We start from the raw sequence: 22,072 nt of genomic DNA, 5'->3' as shown, positions 1-22,072 counted from the left end.
TTTGTATTACTGTTTTCCGTTTTTTTATATGCTTGTCTCCATCATTTTCGCAAGTGCACGCACATACTTTTGTAAGAATGTAATCATCATATAGGAATAGTTTAATTTTCTTGTTGAAATTATATATAAAATTTTGTTTATCATCATAGTTTTTATGTAGGCTTAATATTTAATATGTAAGTTACTTAGTACTATATCTTCTTATTAATTCTGTCGCTATTCTCAGCCTGCATTCCTCTTGAGTATAGTGGGTGAGTAATGGTGTAGGGCACAGCTTAATGTATTTGGATTTTGTCTTTTTATCAGTAATTTTTTTAGGAATGGGATTATTGTGTTCGAAGTGTATGAGTATTTATATGGCTTTTACTGTTATTGTCTATGTGTAACTTTTAAAAATCTCTCTCTGCTTTGATTCATGGTAGGGAAAAAGAAGGAAGAGACAGAAAAAAAGACAAGCAGCATTTAAAAAGGAAAAAAGAATCTGATTTACCATCAGCTATTCTTCAGACTAGTGGTGTTTCTGAATTTACTAAAAAAAGAAGCAAACTAGTACTCCCTGCCCCTCAGGTAATCTAATAATAATTTTTTTATTGTGTGAACTCATATGCTTATAGTTTATTTAGCACATGTTTGAAGGGTCTACATGCCAGGCTTTTGCTAGGTGTTGGGTGCCCTTAAGAAATTTACAGTGTAATAGGTGAGCCACATAAGGATAAGTCCTTGTGATTTACTATGATAAGTAACAACTTCTCTGTATAAATTATTATATCTGGCCTTAAATTGCCCCGTGATGGTTTAGTAAGTAATTGTCAGCTTTTAGCAATTTGTGAGCAGGTTAGGGCTCCCGGCCTCTTATTGTAGCCGATTAGGATACAGGTGGTATTTGGCTGTGTGGACTTCAGGCTGCTTTCTTATAGGGAATGCTTTGTTGTGTCATACTTCTCTTTTTGAGACAACAGCTGTGAAAATTAATGTGGGAGATGTGAAGAGAGAAACATACCCTCGTTCAGCTTATCATTCAGCTTATCAAGGAAGAGCCTTCTCTTCCTTTGACTTAATTATAGTTGGTCAGAACCATGGGAATTTTGAAAAAGTTCTTGGTTTATTTTGAATAGTACAGCTCTGTAGAATTGGACTGTTTGGTTTAATGGAGCAGAAGGATGGACTTAGGAGGCCAGAAGAGCTTCTTTCTTTATCCAAATGATGCACTTACGTCAACACAAAATTCTTGGGCATAAACATGACATAATTTTGTCAGATGCTGCCATCCAAGTACTGATATTCCCTTTTTTTTTTTTTAAGATTTATTTCTTTCGATAGAGAGAGAGAGAGAGAGAGAGAAAGTGCTCATGTGCCTGAATGGGGAAGGGGCAGAGAGGGAGAGAATCTCAAGCAGGCTCCCCAGTGTGGAGCCCAGCACGGGGCTCAAACCCACGAACTGTGAGATCATGACCTGAGCCGAAATCAAGAGTCGATTGCTTAACTGAGCCACCCAGGTGCCCTAAAGTAGTGATATTTCTTAAATTGAGATTTTGCCTGTGATTTTTTTTTCTTAGTTCTCTTTGGGATACTTATTTTTTAAAAATTTATTATTTTTTTTATGTTTATTTGTTTTTGAGAGCGAGAACAGCTGACTGAGCTGTCAGTACAGAGCCCGACGTGGGGCTCGAACCCACAAATTGTGAGATCATGACCTGGAGCTGAAGTCAGACACTTAACCGACTGAGCCACCCAGATGCCCCTAGGATACTTATTTTTGTAAAATTACTAAGATAATGCTTTTTGATTTTCTCAGGGATCTTATGGCTCAGTGGACTTTGATGTTTTAATTGGTTTTTAGGCCCTCCTCCTTTGATGGTTGTATACAAATGTGATTATTTTATGTTCTTGGTTTATTGATGTGTTAGTTGGTTTGAAAGCATTTCATTATAGAAATACAAGACTTTGCCGCTTTTGATAGTATATCATATATGGAATTTATCCCCACATTATATGGGGAAGACTTAAAAACTTTTTTGTAGAATTTTTCAAACCCACAATAGTGAAGAAAGTAGTACAGCAAACCCCTGTGTACTCATCACACAGCTTCAGTGATTCGTCTTTCTGGAATATGGAAGTTTTAGGCTGTATTCTTTGGTTAAAATGTTGCTGTATGATGATTTTCAGATTTCAGATGCAGAACTCCAGGAGGTTGTAAAAGTAGGCCAAGCAAGTGAAATCGCACGTCAGACCGCTGAGGAATCTGGCATAACAAACTCTGCCTCCAGTACGCTTTTGTCTGAGTACAATGTCACCAACAACAGCATCGCTCTCAGAACACCTCGTACACCGGCTTCCCAGGACAGAATTCTGCAGGTAAGCTGTCGGATAGTAGAGTGAGCCTTTCACTTCTTGTCCTTGAAAGTGAAGGAGCATAGTAAGTGATTTGGTTTTTTTCTTTTAAAAGGGGTAAACTAGATCCTAGAGATTTCGTTATTAGGAACCTAAATTAGCAGATTCAATAATGAGGTGATTTCATTTCCACATTTATTCATAGGTTTGTTTGTTTTGTTTTGTTTTTTTGAAGCTAGCCCTTCGAAATCTTTAGTACCTATTAGTAAAGCAAAGCATTTTAAAATTTCACATTGCTTAGCAGTCCTAGAAAGAAGTCAGATGTATGTAGTCAGTAACTTTTAAAATTTCCTTGCATTTCTGTGCTTAGCTTGGCACAGGCTGCCATCAGTAGTTTCCCTCTCTCTCCTAAACACATGGGGTATACAGCTCTGTGTAGGGGGTTTGTATGCCAGAGAATAGCCACACCTAACAAAACACTATTGAACATCCTTACGTCTCATTTCCTCTTCTCTAATAGTCAGAAGTACAATTTTAAGGTCTTTATTGGGAGTCACATGGTTCCTATTAAAACTTAGTAAGAAAAATAGTTGTGCTCCTCATTGCTTGCTCTCTAGAGGCACCAATTACAACTCTGTTTTTACCATCTTCTTGCTTGGACACTTGTTACTTGTTGATTTTATTTTCAGTTTTAGCCACTTCTCCACCTGGGGATTTGAACATTTGGCTCTCCCACCCTCTTGCTCTATCATGCACGCACACTCTTTCTATTCCCTCATTTTCCATTATGGTTATATCATAATTTTGATTAGCTCTGTATTCGTGGTTTACTTTATGACTGTGCAAGCTATATTCATTGCTGAGCCCACAAAGTGCCTTATGATTACTTATGATTATGTTTTTTTTTTTAGTTAATACTTGTTCAGATGCTAAATTTTTTGATGACTTAGCACAAATTCAACTCTAGATTGACACTGTGCAAATCTCTTGTAATCTGATAAAATTTTAGATATTCTCAGCTTCTTGAAAAAGTCTTTCTCAGAATTTCTGAGTGTTGTATTCTGGACGATTACTCTTTTATTTTATCTTTTTTATTTTAATGTTTTATTTTTACTTATTTTTTCTTTTTAAAAAAATTTTTTTTAATGTTTATTTTTGAGACAGAGCGTGAGCGGAGGAGGGGTAGAGAGAGAGGGAGACCCAGAATCTGAAGCAGGCTCCAGGCTCTGAGCTGTTGGCACGGAGCCCCACGCGGGGCTTGAACCCACGGACCGTGAGATCATGACCTGAGCCGAAGTTGGACACTCAACCAATTGAGCCACCCAGGCGCCCCACTTATTTATTTATTTTTTTAAGTTTATTTATTTTGAGAGACACAGCAGAGGAGGGGCAGAGAGAGAGGGAGAGAAAGAATCCCAGGCAGGCTCTGTGCTATCAGCGCAGAGCCTGATGCAGGGCTCGAACTCACAGACTATGAGATGATGACCTAAGCTGAAACCAAGAGTTGGATGCTTCACCAGCAGAGCCACTCAGGTGCCCCTATGTTTTTTTTTGAGAGAGACAGAGACAGAGAATGAATGGGGGAGGAACAGAGAGAGAGGAGGACACAGAATTCACAGCAGGTTTCAGGCTCCCAGCTGTCAGCACAAAGCCTGACTTGGGGCTTAAACCCGCAAACCATGAGATCATGACCTGAGCTGAAGTCGGTGCTTAACTAGCTGAGCCACCCAAATACCCCTGGACGATTAGATCTTGTTTACAGCTTGTTCTCTTGATTTCCTGTTACTGGCACCCTAGAAAGTCTCTTGGATCACCTCTTTCCTGGCTCCCATGTCTTTGGTTTTTTTGGTTTATGTCTGTTAGTGAAAGGTTACTGAAGCTATGGAAGTTCCTTCAATAACTTTCTGAGGAAGGGTTCATGGCAGATGGAATTTTTAAGACCTTGCATAGCTGTGAATTATTGGTCTGTCTATAGTATAACTGGGTATAGAATTCCAGATTGAAATCTTTTTTTTTTTTTTTTTTTTTGTCTTTTAAACTCTACACCCAACGTGGAGCTTGAACTCATGACCCTGAGATTAAGAGTTGCATGCTCCACTGGCTGAGCCAGCCAGGTGCTCCCAGATTGAAATGGTTTTTGTTTACAGATTTGAAGGCAGTGCTCCAGTGTCTTCTGGCTTCTATTATAGCTATTGAGATCTCTGCCATTTAGCAAATCCATTTTTTCCTTTCTCTAGAAGCTAATATGATCTCTTTTTCACATGCATAGTTCTTGGTGTGGGTCTGTTTTCAATCACTCGCTAGGAACTTAGTGATCTTTTCATTCTGGAGATTCCTGGCCTTCAGTTCTAGGATGTTATTTTGAAAACTTTGTTTCCTCCCTTTCATTGGTCTATTTCTCTTATGAAATAAAATAAGAATTTTCTTATTTATTCCTCTCTGGTTTTCTGTTTTAATTGACCTTTTGCCTTCTTGCTAGGAGATTTTCTGTGAATTTTATCATTTTTTGGTTTTTAAATTTCTACAATCACATTTTTAATTTCTAAGAGCTCTTTAAAAAATGTATTCAGTTTTTAAATGTTTCATTTAGTGAATATTTTGTCTTATTTCTCTGAAGCTATTAATGATGGTTTTGTTTTATTTTTATGTTTTCTTTTCTCTGTATAGTATTTAAGTTTCTTTTGTTCTCTGTTTTTCATATTGGATGTTTCCTCAAATATCTTTTGATCTTTGGCTCTCTGCCTGTATCTAGGGGTTAAGGGCAGGGCAGTTAAAAGTAGACTAGAAGCTCTCTAGGTGTGGGTAAGGCTCCTCAACTCCAGGTTTCCCTGTAGGCTGAACTGTCTGCTGGGTTTCTTTGGCAAATTCTTGATGTCAGTATTCTACATCTTTTGGGTTAGTCAGATTCTTGAGAAAAGTAGCTTCCAATTTTCTGCCCAAAGGTATAAAGCTGGCCAGACTTTTAGGAGCCTAGTTGGGGAAAGTGTTTTGTATTTGGACTAGCAAAAAGAACACACACAGGACTTTGGTAGTATGAAATTCAAGGTTCTTTCCATGAATTAAGAACAGAGTAATGGATAATGGAATAAGCCTTATTCTGGTTATCTTCATTTATTTTTTACATTTTTATTTATTTTTTTTTTAGAGAGAGTGTGTGCACAAGTGGGTGGGGGAGAGTGGCAGAGGGAGAGAAAGAGGGAGAATCTTAAACAGGCTCCATGCTCAGCACAGAGCCTAATGTGGGGCTCAATCCCATGATCCTAGGATCATGACCTGAGCTGAAGTCAAGGGACACTCAACCAACTGAGCCATCCACGTGCCCCTGGTTATCTTCATTTTGCCCCAAAACTTACTGGCTTAAAACATGTCATTGATGCTAATGGTCTCTCTTGGTCAGGAATTTGGACTGGGCACAGGAAGAATGGCTTGTCTCTGCTCCATGATGTCAAGGGCCTCAGCTAAGAAGACTCAGCACTGGGGGGTGTCTTGACACATAGGGACTTGAATCATCTTCTTTCCATGACTGGTGGTTGATGCTGGCTGTGGGTTGGGTCCTCACCTGAGAATGGGGAATGCATCTGCATGTGGCCTCTCCAAAGCTTGCGCTTTCTTTCAGCCTGTGGCCTCAGGACAGTTAAACTTCTCTCATGGTGTCTCAAGGCTCCATTAGGGGTGTTGTAAAGAGTGTGGTAGGAAGCTGTATGTTTGCTCACCCTGCCTTGGAAGTCAAGCTGTGTCACTTTTCCTGCATTCTGTTAGTTACAGGTAATTCACAAGGCCACCTGGATTCAAAAGGAGGGGACATAGACTTCCACTTCATGATGGGAGGAGTATCAAGGTTGGATTCTAAGAAGAGCACATAAGATGAGAGATATGGCTGTCATTTTCTTGGAAGATGTAGTCTTTCACAGGCCCGGAGTTGGGGATTAGGAGATTGTGGGTGCAGTGATAGTAGTAAGTGCTGCAGGGTTGTGGCAGAGGGACTAAAGACTTCAGAACATTGGCAGGCCTGCCTAAAGAGGACAAGACTTCCGAAAGGAATTTGCCTTTGTGTGTTTTCTCAGGAAGTGGATTGGACTGGCCAGTTAGAGGTATCTTAACTTCCCAGTAGAGGAAACTGAGAGTCAGAGGGGCTAATGAACACTGGAGAGAGGTCATGATAAAGCCAGACTAAAATCTGGGTATTCTGACATTTAGCCTAAGTTCACGTTGGGAAATTTCCATTTTTAGTTCTTTATGATTGTAAAGAGATTTGGCACAGGTAATAGAAGCTTTTGAGTCATGATACTTTCATTTTAAAACATTTTTTGATATTTAAAACTTTATTCCAAAACTTCTGATCTGCTGTGTTAGGTTGACAGAGGAATGGAAGTATTGAATTCTGTCATGGCGAGTTCATTTTATCTGTTGGTGTTCATTAAGAAAATGTATAAAAATTCTGTCTCCTTTGAGGTTTATATAGTAGGACCAGAAGAGAGGATTCGGCTATTCTGGCTGAACTGTTAAAACACACTTCTTTACCTTCTTGTTTATCAGGAAGCTCAGAACCTCATGGCCCTGACCAATGTGGACACCCCATTGAAAGGTGGACTTAATACCCCTTTGCATGAGAGCGACTTCTCAGGTGTGACTCCACAGCGGCAGGTTGTACAGACTCCAAACACAGTTCTTTCTACCCCATTCAGGTATTGTAAACGAATACATCTTTATTGTTTTAGAAAAACTTCAAGGATTTGGACATGTTTGTTTTAGTAATGTTGACAGAGAATGGAAATAAGTATTTAACATGCTTTTTGATTTCTTCTCACTCATGGTAGTAAATAACATAATAATACCCAGGAGTTGGTTATTACTGTATGGAACTGTCTTCTTCTTCAGAGTTTCTGATGCTATCCCTTTTTTTCTGAATACATTTTATCTGATTTATTGACTTAAAAATTTTTTTTTTTAATTAAAAAAAAAAGAACCTGAAACAGGCTCCAGGCTCTGAGCTGTCAGCACAAAGCCCAACATGTGGCTCGAATTCATGAACTGCAGGGTTGTGACCTGAGCCGAAGTCAGACGCTTAACCAACTGAACCACCAGGCACCCCCATTTTATCTGCTTTAAAAGAAAAAATCAGTCCAATGTTCGTTTGATCATTTGTTGAATTTTATAAAAATTGTAGTCCTTTATCTGTATGTGTTACTATTGCTTTTCTCCCAACATTTTTTTTTTTTTTTTTTTGAGAAAGAGAGCGAGAGATAGCAAGCGGGAGAGGGGCAGAGAGAGGGAGAGAGAATCTTTTTTTTTAATTTTTTTTATTTTTTTTTTATTATTTTTTTTATATGAAATTTATTGACAAATTGGTTTCCATACAACACCCAGTGCTCATCCCAAAAGGTGCCCTCCTCAATACCCATCACCCACCCTCCCCTCCCTCCCACCCCCCATCAACCCTCAGTTTGTTCTCAGTTTTTAACAGTCTCTTATGCTTTGGCTCTCTCCCACTCTAACCTCTCTTTTTTTTTTTTTTTCCCTTCCCCTCCCCCATGGGTTCCTGTTAAGTTTCTCAGGATCCACATAAGAGGGAAACCATATGGTATCTGTCTTTCTCTGTATGGCTTATTTCACTTAGCATCACACTCAGGGAGAGAGAATCTTAAGCAGGCTCCATGCCCTTTGTGGGGCTTGATCTCATGACTGTGAGATCATGACCTGAACTGAAAACAAGAGTCAGATGCTTAACCGATTAAGCCACCCAGATGCCCCATATCCCAACATTTTATTTTGAAAATTTCTAACATTCAGAGAGGTTAAAAGAATGGGAAAGCAAACATCCATATTTCACCATCTAGATTCTACAGTTGTTAACATTTTACCGTATTTGCTTTTCACATATCCATCCATCAGTCCATCTAATTATTTAGTGCTTTTCAAAATAAGTTGCAGGTTTCAGTCCGTTTCACTTCTGACACTTTCTTGTGCTTATCATTAACTAGAGTCCAGAGTTCAGTCTTTATGATTTTTTTTTAAGTTACTATTTTTTAAGAGGAATTTTTTAGATAGAAACCTTGTAGAAGCAGGTCATATTAAAATGAAATTTGAGCTTTTAAGTTTGGAAAACTTTTAGGTTCGTTTTTAATTTTCAGTGTTAGGATATGTCCTCGTACTGGTTATTTAGTATGGGAGTGTCTCAAACTGTTACAACTGTGCCTGACAGCAGGATCAAGAAGCATTGGCAGCCAAATCCTAATATACAACTTAACACTTTTGCAGGGCTTGTAAGAGAGCCTAATCCTTCTTTCCCTGTGTATGTCTTGTCTCTCAACTAGATTGTAAGCTCCTTGGGGGCAGGGACCCTGTCTTTTGATAACACCTCATCTCACCTTTGGGAACATCTGCCTGGCAGATCACTTGTCTGGAACAGAGCTAAGGTATAGGAAGTAAGCACCCAACCAACCAACCAACCAAAAACAGGCTTTGAACAACTAAGATATCAGTTGCAAAGTCTGTGGATTTTATTTATTGCTAAGAGAGTCTCTGGGGCGCCTGGGTGGCGCAGTCAGTTAAGCGTCCGACTTCAGCCAGGTCATGATCTCGCGGTCCGTGAGTTCGAGCCCCGCGTCGGGCTCTGGGCTGATGGCTCAGAGCCTGGAGCCTGTTTCCGATTCTGTGTCTCCCTCTCTCTCTGCCCCTCCCCTGTTCATGCTCTGTCTCTCTCTGTCCCAAAAATAAATAAACGTTGAAAAAAAAAAAAAAAAAAAAAAAAAAAAAAGAGAGTCTCAGCCCTCACTCAGAACTGTTCATATGTAGACATGGCATTCAGTTTCCAAACAGAACGTAAAGGAGGAACCGCTGAAGTGAATGCATACCTATGATAGTGGTGTTCTAGCCAGCAGCTACTGGTGGTGAGGGGCAAATAATAAGATGAAGACACTATTGTGAACTTATAAACAATTTCCTAGGGGTCTTTGAGCATTATGGCTGCCCTCTGCCCATGGTATGTTCTTAGCCACCCCACAATGCATCAAGAAAAGGTTGAAATAATGTTTGGTGGGCCTAGTTTAGCAAGGCAAGAAAATGTCAAATGTAATAACTTTACTTGAAGGCATTAAAATAAAAATACTGTGTGTAAATACTAAGCTAGTTGAACTAAACTTGTACTCCAACGTAGAGATCTCACTTAAAACCAGGTAGGAAGACAGATATTCTGCAATCTTAGTTTCTTTCATGCTTTCTTTGTAAAATAATTTATGTGAAAAATATTTGGAAGCACAATCCAGATAAAATTGGCACTTTTATTAATTGGAATTTCTGTCTTTCTAGGACTCCTTCTCATGGATCTGAAGGGTTGACTCCCCGCAGTGGGACAACTCCCAAACCAGTTATTAACTCCACCCCGGGTAGAACTCCTCTTCGAGACAAGTTAAACATTAATCCCGAGGATGGAATGGCAGACTACAGTGATCCCTCTTATGTGAAGCAGATGGTACATGTCAAATCCCTTTAATATTCTTTTTTTTTTTAAACTGTTCTATCTCATGGACGTTGTATTAAAATATTTTCCCTTGTTGGTGCATATTACATATACTTTAAGATAACTGTACACCTATGGATTCCAGAAAAGGAAAATGATTTATAGAACTTGAGAAGGAGAACCTTTTGGTCTCCTAAGCCTACTTACTCTTTTTTTTTTTTTTTAGTTTAAAAAAAAATATTTATTTATTTTTGACAGAGAGAGAGGGAGCATGTGAGTAAGGGAGGGGCAGAGAGAGAGGGAGATACTGAGTCCAAAGTAGGCTCCAGGCTCTGAGCTGTCAGCACAGAGCCTGACGTGGGGCTCGAACCCATGAACCATAAGATCATGACCTGAGCTGAAGTCGGACGCTCAACTGACTGGGCCACTCAGGTGCCCCTAAGCTGACTAATTTTTAATGTGTTTGTGAATACCGATTATGCTGATAGTAGTTCTCCTTGTATGTCATATGATTTTATTTTTTATCATTTACTAATTAATAGTTTACTTTCTTGAATGGCACTCTTTTTTCTTTAACTTCTGTAAAACAAATTGTGAGTTTGGAATGCCTCATAAATTAGATTTTGAGCCTTGATTCTTGTTTGCTCTAGACTTTTAGAAGAACTATCTAGATCTCAAAGCCAAATTAAGTTGATGTTTATTGCTTATCTTAGTGAAGTTTTCTTTTGTATATTTTGCAAGCTGATACAGACAGCTAATCATAAAAGCCACAGTTTTGTTTCTGCCCATGTTATTGCTTTTCTTATGTCACTCTTGGGTCTTATATGATGCCACAGAAAAGCATTGTGAGTTTTTTTGTTTTTTTTTTAATGAGTTCCAGTGATACCTGTTTTTAGTTTACAAATTAATTCTTTAAAAAAATTTTTTTTTTCAACGTTTATTTATTTTTGGGACAGAGAGAGACAGAGCATGAACGGGGGAGGGGCAGAGAGAGAGGGAGACACAGCATCGGAAACAGGCTCCAGGCTCTGAGCCATCAGCCCAGAGCCCGACGCGGGGCTCGAACCCACGGACCGCGAGATCGTGACCTGGCTGAAGACGGACGCTTAACCGACTGCGCCACCCAGGCGCCCCAGTTTACAAATTAATTCTAACCTAGTGTATAGATTTGGTTAGTTTAGAATTTTTTATTAAAAAGAGTGTTTTTTTTAGTTTATTTTTGAGAGAGAGAGAGAGAGAGAGAGTGCGCAGGCTGGGGAGGGTAGAGAGAGAGGGAGACACAGAATCCAAAGTAAGCTCCAGGCTCTGAGCTGTCTGCACAGAGCCTGACGCTGTCTTGAACTCACGAACCATGAGATCATGACCTGAGCTGAAGTTGGACGCTTAACTGACTGAGCCACCCAGGCATCCTGAGTTTAGAATTTTTTTAATGCCCAGCTTGATATCAAGTAATGTCAACTGTGAATGGCTACATAATAGCTAAACAAATGAATTTAATGTGTGCAGAGCGCTGATTTGGAGACTTCAGAGGATCTAAAGTTGAGTAAAGATGTCCTTTGTCTTAAGGAAGTTTATACTCTGGAGAGATTGACAATGCTAAACCAAGTCCACAAATAATTGTAACGTAAGAACAAAATAAGCTTTCTGTGTAAAACCAACATGCTTGGGAGGGCCAAAGACGGAAATAATCACATTTGTTGGGTGGGTACTAGGAAAACCTTCGTTGAGGTATGCTCAGAAGGAGAGGTGGGGGCTGTCTCAGATAGAGGCCACAAAATGAGTAAGCATGGAGTGTATTTTGGACATAGCAGGTCATCTGGTTGGGCCTCACACCTATCATACGTGTAATGGAGCTATGGGGAATAAAAGGTAAGCCAAGGATGTACTGGGGAAAACTTTGGGTACCAGGCAGTTTCTTTTGGGAAGTGTGGACTGTATTCTTTGGTCATCATATGATCTAGTCATTTCTTCCTTTCTTTTTCCTTTTTTAATTAATTAATTTGTTTTTAAGTAAATTTTACCCTCAATGTGGGGTTGAACTCAAAACCCCAAGATCGAGAATCACTTGCTCTATTGACTGAGCCAACCAGGCACCCCATGATTTGGTAATTTCTATTAAAAATAAACACACACAAAAAATCAGGCATCTTTTCAGATTAGATTTTATTAGTCCAAGAACAAATTGACTTCTGAATTTGTTCTTTCATTTGCTATTAAATTTCATGGTCAGAAATGTATTCCTTAAATGGAAATTCTGAAGGATTTTTTTCTGCCCTGCAGAGATAATTCCCAAACCTTCTATTAGAATATCCGAGAGTAACTTTACGGATCACAAATCAGAGTTTTTGATCTTAATTTAGAGAAGGAACTGAGATAGAAATCAAACCTTGTCTCAGCTCTGAAATTAGGGATCATTTTTCTAGAATTAAAATTAGGCTAATTATTTTTTAGAAACTCTTAAGAATGGAGGTTGAATACTTAAGATGTATGAATTGAGAAGATCAATTTTTTTTCTACAGGAAAGAGAATCTCGTGAGCATCTCCGTTTAGGATTGTTGGGCCTCCCTGCCCCTAAGAATGACTTTGAGATTGTTCTGCCAGAAAATGCTGAGAAGGAGCTGGAAGACCGTGAAATAGATGATACTTACATTGAAGATGCTGCTGATGTGGATGCACGGAAGCAGGTGGGTAATTGTGCTAGAAAAGAAGTGTGAAGTCGCTGACTGTGTCAGTAGGCTGAAAGAATGAAGAATGGTCATTAAATGTGTCCATATTTAAAAGTTTTTTCAATATCTAAAAAAAAAAATTACCCTAAATTGCTTAACATAGTTAATAATATGTACTCATGTAATTAATAATATACAAGAATATCTTGATAGGCAGTCTTAAAATGTGTGTATGTATATGTGTATGTACATAACTTAAATACCTCCTGTCAAATTTATTATGCTTCTTTAAAATACACATAAATGCTCTTTTAGACATTGATTTTCACTCTAGCCAAGAAAAGGTGTTATTGATCAGTCTTAAAAACAAGTGCATGTTCAGTGCACAGAGCCCAAATTAGGATTCAGTCTCGTGAACCGTGAGATCGTGACCTGAGCCAAAATCAGGAGTCGGATGCTTAATTGACTGAGCTACCCAGGCACGCCTAGGATAATTTTAGAAATGGAATTTCATGGGACTCAAGTGTGAATAGCATCAATGTAAACGTATTTCAGAGAGAAGTCAACATGAATGTGCTTTTTATTTTTATTTATTTATTTTTTAATTTTTTTTAATGTTTATTTATTTTTGAGACAGAGAGACAGAGCATGAACAGGGGAGGGTCAGAGAGAGAGGGAGACACAGAATCCGAAGCAGGCTCCAGGCTCTGAGCTGTCAGCACAGAGCCCGACGCGGGGCTTGAACTCACGGACCATGAGATTATGACCTGAGCTGAAGTCGGACGCTTAACCGACTGAGCCACCCAGGCGCCCCTGAATGTGCTTTTTAGTTGGTAGTACAGGATAATACTTTATTTTTTAAGTTAATTTATTTTGAGACAGAGAGAGAGAGTTGGGGAGAGAGAACCTCAAAGCAAGCTCCGCACTGTGAGCACAGAGCCCAGTGCAGGGCTTGAACTCATGAACCATGAGATCATGACCTGAAGTGAAATCAAGAGTTGGATACTTAACACACTGAACCACCCACGTGCCCCCAGGATATTACTTTTTATGTTTAGTTTTCTTAGTTACTTTGCCTTACATTTACTCTCAGAAATGCCTTAAATTCTAATATGTTAACTTACATTATTCGTGATTTAAGAATCAGGAAACAACACATTGGCTAGTTTTTTAAATGAAAAATCAGTAGCTTTTGGGGTGGAAGTGAGGGTTGTGTTGCAGGAGGAACAAATAAGAGTCCCCTCTAAGTTTAGGATTCCAATTGATTATTTAAATTTTTAAATTTTATTTTAATTCCAATTTAGTTAATATACAATGTGATATTAGTTTCAGGTGTACAGTATAGTGTTTCAACAATTCCATACCTCACCCAGTGCTCATCACGACTAGTACATTCTTTAATCCCCATCACCTATTTCACCCATTCCCCCCACCCACCTCCTCTGTGGTAACCATCAGTTCTCTATAGTTAAGAGTCTGTTTCTTGGTTTGTCTCTCTTTTTTTTTTTCTTTTGCTGGTTTGTTTTGTTTCTTACATTCTACATATGAGTGAAATTTTATGGTATTTGTCTTTCTCTATTTCACTTAGCATTGCACTCTCTAGCTCCGTCCATGTCGTTGCAAATGGCAAGATTTCATTCCTTTTCATGGTGGAGTAATATTCCATGTATATATATATATGTGTGTGTGTGTGTGTGTGTGTGTGTGTGTATGTGTATTACATCTTCATTATCTTTATAGGTATATACATATATGCACATATACACACCACAACTTCTTTATCCATTCATCAATCCATTGACATTTGGGCTGCTTCTGTAGTTTGGCTCTTATAAATCATGTTGCTCTAAACATAAAGGTGCATGTCCCTTTGAATTAGTGTTTTTGTATTTTTTGGGTAAATGCCCCATAGTGTGATTCTGGATTGTAGGGTAGTTCTATTTTTAACTTTTTGAGGAACCTCCATACTGTTTTTCTCAGTGACTGTACCAGTTTGCATGCCCACCACCGGTGCTCAAGGGTTCCTTTTTCTTCACATCCTCGCCAATACTTGTTCTTTCTTGTGTTTTTGATTTTAGCCATTCTGACAGGTATGAAGTGATATCTCATTGTAGTTTTGATTTGTATTTCCCTGATGATGAGAGATGTTGAGCATCTTTTCATGTGTCCATTAGCCATCTTGATGTCTTCTTGGAGAAGTGTCTGTTCATGTCTTTTGCCCACTTTGTAACTGAGTATTTGTTTTCTCGTGTTGGGATGTATAAGTTCTTTATATATTTTGGATACTAACCTTTTCTTGGATATGTTGTATACAAATATCTTTTCTCATTCAACAGGTTGTCTTTTGTTGATTATTTTCTTCATTGTGCTTTTTATTTTGATGTAATTCCCATAGTTTATTTTTGCTTTTATATCCCTTGCCTCTGGAGACATATCTAGAAAAATGTTGCTACAGCTGGTGTCAGGGACATTCCTGCCTATGCTCTCTTCTAGGATTTTTATTAGAATTCCAAATTAAACAAGAAAAGAATGATTATCTGATGGATGGAGCCACATAAACTTGGAGAATGCTCTAGTAGCTGTTGGCAGTTCTTAGTTTGTATTGTAATGAGAGAATGAATAGACTGATTTCTGTTGCCTTATATTACCTTTCTACAAACTTACACAGACTTCGACAGCTTTAACTCTTGAACATACATGTTCTTATGCATGTTTTCAACTTTATTGAAATGTGGCAAATACCATATAGCTGTAATAATGGATATAAAAATAATTTTTCTAGGCTATACGAGAGGCAGAGCGTGTAAAGGAAATGAAGCGAATGCACAAAGCTGTCCAGAAAGATCTGCCAAGACCATCAGAAGTAAGTATTAGAATTTCTGGCTTAGGAAGTTTTGAGTTTCTTCTTATGTGATTGATGCTTTTATATCATTCATAAAGTTTGTGAAACAAAATATTATATTCTTTCTGGAATATAGTAAAGCACTTCCCAGATATAATGTAAAATGTTTTGCTGGTACAAATAAGACCTTAGAAGGAAAGCAAAATTCTTTTGAAAATGTAAAACTACTTTTAATTCATGCTAGAACAAGTAATAACATCAGCATTGGAGTGATAATGTTTGGTAATTGTACTTGTTTTAAAATTTTAGGTAAATGAAACTATTCTAAGACCCTTAAATGTAGAACCACCTCTAACAGATTTACAAAAAAGTGAAGAACTAATCAAAAAAGAAATGATCACAATGCTTCATTATGACCTTCTACATCACCCTTATGAACCATCTGGAAATAAAAAAGGAAAAACTGTAGGATTTGGTACTAATAATTCAGAGCACATTGCCTATCTGGAACATAACCCTTATGAAAAGTTCTCCAAAGAAGAGCTGAAAAAGGTATCATTGATTATAAAGTATTCATTAAATACTGTGTATAATGGACAAACACTGTCTTTTCTCATTCTGATATTTATAAACAAGTGAATTTCATGATTAGGAGATAAGTGTTCATAGTAAGTGTTATGAAGAAGACATACTTAATCACCCCCCCCCCTTTTCATTCAGTGACAGACCTTTTCCAGGTAAACACTGGCTTAGGTGGTGAGGTGTTTTGTTTCATGGGTGTATGCCTCATGGACAGTTGCTGCAGATTGCCATTTTCTGTGTTTAACTCTGCTACTTCTGAGTTGAATTGAATACCTTTAATACCTAAACCTCATTTATTTAGATTAATATGAAAAAACAGGCATGCGTAAAAAATGTTTTTTTCACCTATTCAAAGAAAAGAAATACGGTTTATTGAATCTTTTTCCCTTAAATCATTTCCCACTATCTTTTTAGATAAGGAAATGCAGGAACATTTTCTTGTGTAAAGTCTGTCCTGCCTCTTCCTCCGTATGCATTTGATTTTTCTGTTCTGACAGAGCAAACAGCTGTGATTGCGAATAGAAATCTGTTCCATGGTATGAGAAAATACAGTTGGTGTCATGGTTGGAAGCAGAGTGGTCATTAGCTTTAGTCTTATTTCTTTAGTCCTTAGCCCTGAGGGGCAGTTATAGACTTGTTGATTGGAATGGGTTATTGAATACTTGGGGAGAGAATCCCTACAATATATATATATTTTTTTTCTGTCTTCTCTCCTGCTCTTTACCCGTATTTTTTTTCTTGCTTTCTATTTTCCTTTTTGCAAAAGTAATACGTGTTTATTGAAGGATTTTTAGAAATTAGAGAAAGGAAGGACAGTTTGCCCCTGATTTCTGAGTAACCTTGAATTACTCTTAGTAAGTATGATAGGAAACTGACATCTGTTGAATGCTTACGCTTGTGGCAGGCACATTTTACCATTGGACTGGGGTTGAGAATTACACTCTGAACTCCATACTTGAACAGTCTCCTCTTTTTAAAGTGAAAATAGGGGAAGATGGGATTTGAGAAATTTACTGTGTGTATGGAAACCTGAAATAAGGATCACATTGTTACGTAACAGAAGGTTCTGTGGGGAATCGATTCTAATAAAACTTTTAAAAATAATAGTTGTAGGTAGTGCTTTAGAATTATTGGAAACCATTACAAAGTAGTTTGAATTTTTTTTTTTTTTTAAGTTTATTTTGAGAGAGAGGGTGAGTAGGGGAGGGGCAGAGAGGAGAGAAAGAGAGAGAGAATCCCAAGCAGCCTCTGCTGTCAGTGTGCAGCCCTATGCAGGGCTCAAACCCATGAACCATGAGTGAGATCGTGACCTGAGCTGAAATCAAGAGTTGGGTGCTTATCTGACTGAGCCACCCATGCAGCCCTAGTTTTTGTTTTTTTTTTTTAGTTTAAATATTCTTTCATATTTTATTGTATGTATTTATATTCTTCTCTGTTCCAGAATGAATTTGAAACAGCATTTACTTAGCGAGCAGATTCTCTATGGGCAGTTTAAAGATAAATTAGTAGGGCGCCTGGGTGGCTCAGTTGGTTGAGCGTCCGACTTCAGCTCAGGTCATGATTTTGCGTCTGTGAGTTTGAGCCCCGCGTCGGGCTCTGTGCTGACAGCTCAGAGCCTGGAGCCTGTTTCAGATTCTGTGTCTCCCTCTCTCTCTGCCTGTCCCTCTGCTCATGTTCTGTCTCTCTATCAAAAATAAATAAACATAAAAAAAAAATTTAAAGATAACTTAGTACTACTGTCTTCTAATAATCATAAGAGCTGAATTTGTAAATTTTTACTGTGTACAGTTTTGGAGTGAAACACCATTTCTGTTACTATGAAATGTTGGGTTTTCATTAAGTGTGTTAAAATTGGTTTGTTTTTGTTATTTTCTCAGAGATCTTGTTTAAAAATATCCGTTCTTTATCTTCTATAGACATGATTTTCCGTTGTTTTAAGTTTTTGTATTTGATTTTATTATATATTTTGGTCTTTGATGTACTGGAATGATCGAAAGCTTTCTTTAAGGCACAAAACGATAGTTGTCAGTTTTGAGCCAGCATGCAAAGGGCTGGAAAAAGTTGATGTGGTATGCTTGTGGAGTCCTTGGGTCTCGAGTTGGGCCACACTCTGTGTGTATGTTTTATCATTTAATTCTGATAACAAACATGTCAGGTGGGTATTATCCTCATTTTACAGATGAGAAATGGGCTCAGAGATGTTAAGCAAGTTCAGATAGCTACTTAAATGGTAAAGGTATGATATGTACCCAGGCCTGTCCAACTTTATCTCTCCTCATTCTGTCATCTTAAACTCTCTTTAGTAAAGTAAAAGCTGGTGTGTGAGCCATTATTATTTGATCTGTGCCCCCATCTCATTCTTTGGCAATGTCAGGGGCATCTCTTCAGATGAGAAAAAAGGCATGTATCAGAAGCAATAAATGCCTGGTTCCCCTTCATAATTCTGTGAAGTCTGAAGTGTATGGAGGAATTGGTAGAGTGGAAGGAGCACACCCAAGCGAAGGTACCATTCGGCTTGGGGCATGATCCTGTCTTGCCTTTACTAGTGTGATGTGTTTTTGAAAAATTGCTTAATCTTTCTGAGCCTTAGTTTCATCATCTTTAATAAGAGAGTAATACCAGCTACTTTGTAATGTGTTAATGGTGTTTGGAGATAATGTAGATAAAATTTTTAAATTGAGTTCTTGGCATAGAGTAGATGTCCAAGAAATGGTAGCTACTGTTAATAATAGAGTGAAGGCAAAGATGTTTATTGGTGATATATGGAAGCTTGACTTTCAAATCAGTCTGCGTCAACTTACTGGCTTCTTAATTCATTTTGTTTAGATATTGTTCCCCCCTTCCAAAATGAAAAACAAAAAAAAACAGTCAACCACAACACCTTGCCTTTACCCAAAGAAAGAGGAAAAATTAGTTTTTTAAAGTTCTCTCTTGATAACAAGTAATTCTGGTACCCAAGCTTACTGAAATTATTACTGTACACAGGCCCAGGATGTTTTGGTACAGGAGATGGAAGTGGTGAAACAAGGTATGAGCCACGGAGAACTCTCAAGTGAAGCTTATAACCAGGTGTGGGAAGAATGCTACAGTCAAGTTTTGTATCTTCCTGGGCAGAGCCGCTACACACGGGCCAACTTAGCTAGCAAAAAGGACAGAATCGAGTCACTTGAAAAGAGGCTTGAGGTTGGTATCCTTTTAAAATTCTAATTTAAATGTACCTTGATTGAGACAATGGACCAAGTAATAACCACTGGAGACAATTACAGAAAAATAGACCTGAGGCAGTTACTGGTTTTGCAATTCTTGCCTTTTTTTTTTTTTTTTTTTTAAAGTCTATTTCTTTTGTTTAGTGATGTCTACACTCAGTATGGGGCTCAAACTCACGACCCCATGATCAACAATTGCATGCTCTTCTGACTGAGCCAGCCGAGTGCCCCTTGCTTTTGCAGCTCTGGAGGGAAAACTGTACTAAAGTGTTTGGTCTTGTTTGGCTTTCATTGATTTTTCAGAATTGCTGGCCTTTATGATAAAGAATGGTGCCCTCCAGGTTGATCACAGGTCAAACAGGACCTTTTAAATGTGGGAGCAAGGAAGACAAGTTAACACTGGTCACCCAGAAAAATGTCCATCAATGCTAGAATAGCTTGTTTTCTGTAAAGAACGATCTCAGTGGTACCAAGGAGCTTTTTTTTCTGGAGCCAAGAGAGCACATTCATGTAACTTTGGTTCCTTTCTGTTCATTCTCTGATTCCTTTGGGTTTGTTAGAGAGCACCGAGCTGGATTATCTTAGATAATGGCTTCTGTGATTTTTTTCACATCTGAGGAAATGTTGAAATGTACTAGATGGGAGTTTCATGGCACATGGTTTCTTAATATAGTCTGCAGGTTTTGAATTCCAGAATCTGTGTAGGCATTTTGCCAATGGCATGTAAATTGTGGTTCATGGACCACTGGGCTGTCTTGTGGATTTTTCAAGGTGGTCTTCAGGGATGTTTCTGAGGCTAGGGTAGGGTGGGGAGAAAAGGGTGCTTCAGGCAGTCACATGCAGAAATGGCCTCAATTTCCTCCTTTGTGATTACTAATTTCTCTTTGCAGAAAGCAAATTGGAAAATATTTTTATTTAGAGTTAAAAATAGCAGTACCACTTGGAGTGGTTGATATCATGTGGGGCTAGGGAAATGAACAGGAAAAAGAGTTCTTGTAATATGAAATTATTCTAAGTCTTAATTTTACCTTTAAGACTACACATATAGGCATCTGGTGGTTAATGCCTTTGAGCCTCTTTTATCACTTAGTGGGAAATTAGTTTCTCTTTGAAGTAATTCTCATTGTGGGTGAAATCTTTGCAGTCCAGTTGCTGCTCGTTACTCTGTTGTACTGCTAACTTCCAGCAGGGTGTGCTGTTGTTCTGTGTTTTAATTTGGGATTTAAAGTCAGGGAAAGTAGAACATTAGTGGGCACATTTTGAGTTACATTTTCTGTTGTGTTGGCTTCGTTTATTTGTAAGTGGTAGTTAGCAGTGTAATCCTGATCTAAGGTCAGCATTGTAATTGATTAGAAAGCTATTTGGAAAGCTTTCTTGTAACCTTTATATATAAATACTTAGGTCTCTCACTTAGTTTGAAAATCTTCTCATTTGAGGTGGGTAAACGTTTTATGCCCCACGTGGTAAGGACATTTTGTGCTCTTTAAAATATAAAAAAAGTTTTTCCCTAAATCTCATTTACTTTGCTGAGGCACTAACTTTCGTGACAGCAAATAAATGTGTCACGAAGTGAGTGGTGCCATAAAGTACAGTAATTTTTATTTTTATGTTGAATTGGTCTTGTGAGTTTTGAAGGGAAAAATACAGAAAGAACCACTGCCGTTCTTTTGGAGATTTATTTGGGTCGTTTATGAGCAACCATTAAAAACATGTGGCTCTCTTTGTTCAGTTCAGTACCAGGAACTGAAATCTTCCGTTGAACTATTTTTGTTGAAGGATTGGTGATTTTGGAAGAATATTCATAAAACAGTCTGAAGTAATTTTTCTTTTCTTGACTTCTGGATAACTTACTTTATTGTTTACCCAGCTAGTTACTTTTAAAGAATATGTAATCAAATCCTTTAATTTAGTAAACTACACTTATTTCAAATGAAAGTTCATTAAATCTTTAAAAAGAAGAAAAGAGACTCAAAAACCCAAATAAACAACTCCCCCATTTTATTTGTATCCATCCCTAATTCAGAACTAGGCTTGTGTTAGCTTATTTTAGTTTTTGAAGACACAATTCTCCTGGTTTGAAATACATAAATATTTTATTTCAATTGTGGTAATTCTTTCATCATTTCAGTTGATTGCTAAATTATAAACACTATTCAAAGTTTGTTGTGGGGAAGGAACTCCAGTTGTATTATATAAACTAAATGCTATACTTAAATTATTCTTTCCACTCTTAGGTTCAGGGAGATATGCCTTTCTGTGCAAGCACAATACACCATGGCTGCCAGTGTGTTTGATTTTTGCTGTCATGAACTTTGGAACAGCGAATCTAAATTATGGCCCTATCACAGTGTATCAAGCAAGATGAAATCCAGCTTTGTCGTGGTTGGTGTCTCCTAAATGGATTAAAAAATATGCCCTGAGGTTTATATTGGAGCTGGGTCTTTGAGCCATTACCCATGTTTAGTATTTGAAATGCAGAATTTAAATGAAAATCCTTAGGATACTCACTTAAAACTAATGGAACCATCTCAGATTTTATGTAGAATGTGGTGGGTGGTGTAAGGAGTCTGTTAAATAAATGGAATCAGAAAGTAGTCACAGGTCAGAAGTAAGTGGGAAAGACTTCTGAGTTGTAACCAAGTTCATGTGTTTTATTCTGCTTTGGAGGCAGAATTAATTTTAGAACTGTGCCATACATTTGTGTGTCAAACAAGGCAGCAGCAGCAGCAAACAGAAATGATAACTAATATCAGAAAAGGAAAAGTTAGAAAGCATAGCATGTCGAGGCCATTTAGATACAGTATTTTATTAGCTTCTGAGGGCATTATGGGTGTGTGGTGGGAGAGCAGAGTGATTGCTATCTGTAGTGATGCCCCAGATATTTAAAAAAAATGGTTAATTTCTGCTCACTGTTATATATATATATTTAAAGAAGGATGCCTAAAATAGTAGGAAAAGTTTGTATCAAATGGTAAAAAATAAAAGG

At 37.9% G+C, this 22,072-nt stretch overlaps 1 protein-coding gene across 2 annotated transcripts in view; it reads left to right on the top strand.

Moving 5' to 3' along the window:
• Positions 1 to 22,072, top strand: part of CDC5L (cell division cycle 5 like) — a 48,376-nt gene that overhangs the window by 15,764 nt on the left and 10,540 nt on the right. Inside the window, exons 7-15 of one of the 2 annotated variants that reach the window (XR_006966152.1) lie at positions 423 to 567; positions 2,167 to 2,355; positions 6,868 to 7,016; positions 9,640 to 9,802; positions 12,310 to 12,474; positions 15,239 to 15,319; positions 15,608 to 15,850; positions 18,866 to 19,063; positions 21,321 to 21,468. Coding sequence is in view for 1 of the 2 variants with exons in the window: in XM_047101935.1 (XP_046957891.1) it covers positions 423 to 567; positions 2,167 to 2,355; positions 6,868 to 7,016; positions 9,640 to 9,802; positions 12,310 to 12,474; positions 15,239 to 15,319; positions 15,608 to 15,850; positions 18,866 to 19,063 (1,333 nt within the window). In the remaining variant the exon portion in view is untranslated. The remainder of the gene's footprint in view (positions 1 to 422; positions 568 to 2,166; positions 2,356 to 6,867; positions 7,017 to 9,639; positions 9,803 to 12,309; positions 12,475 to 15,238; positions 15,320 to 15,607; positions 15,851 to 18,865; positions 19,064 to 21,320; positions 21,469 to 22,072) is intronic. The other variant, XM_047101935.1, reaches the window with a different exon arrangement.

Source organism: Lynx rufus, unplaced genomic scaffold (assembly GCF_022079265.1).
Source record: "Lynx rufus isolate CCGP_SWC_20201006 ecotype Redwood Valley unplaced genomic scaffold, mLynRuf1.p SCAF_6, whole genome shotgun sequence".
In the NCBI taxonomy this organism is placed as follows: Eukaryota; Metazoa; Chordata; class Mammalia; order Carnivora; family Felidae; genus Lynx; species Lynx rufus.
The sequence above is the reverse complement of the archived record's forward strand: the minus strand, read 5'-3'. Positions and strand labels throughout refer to the sequence as shown.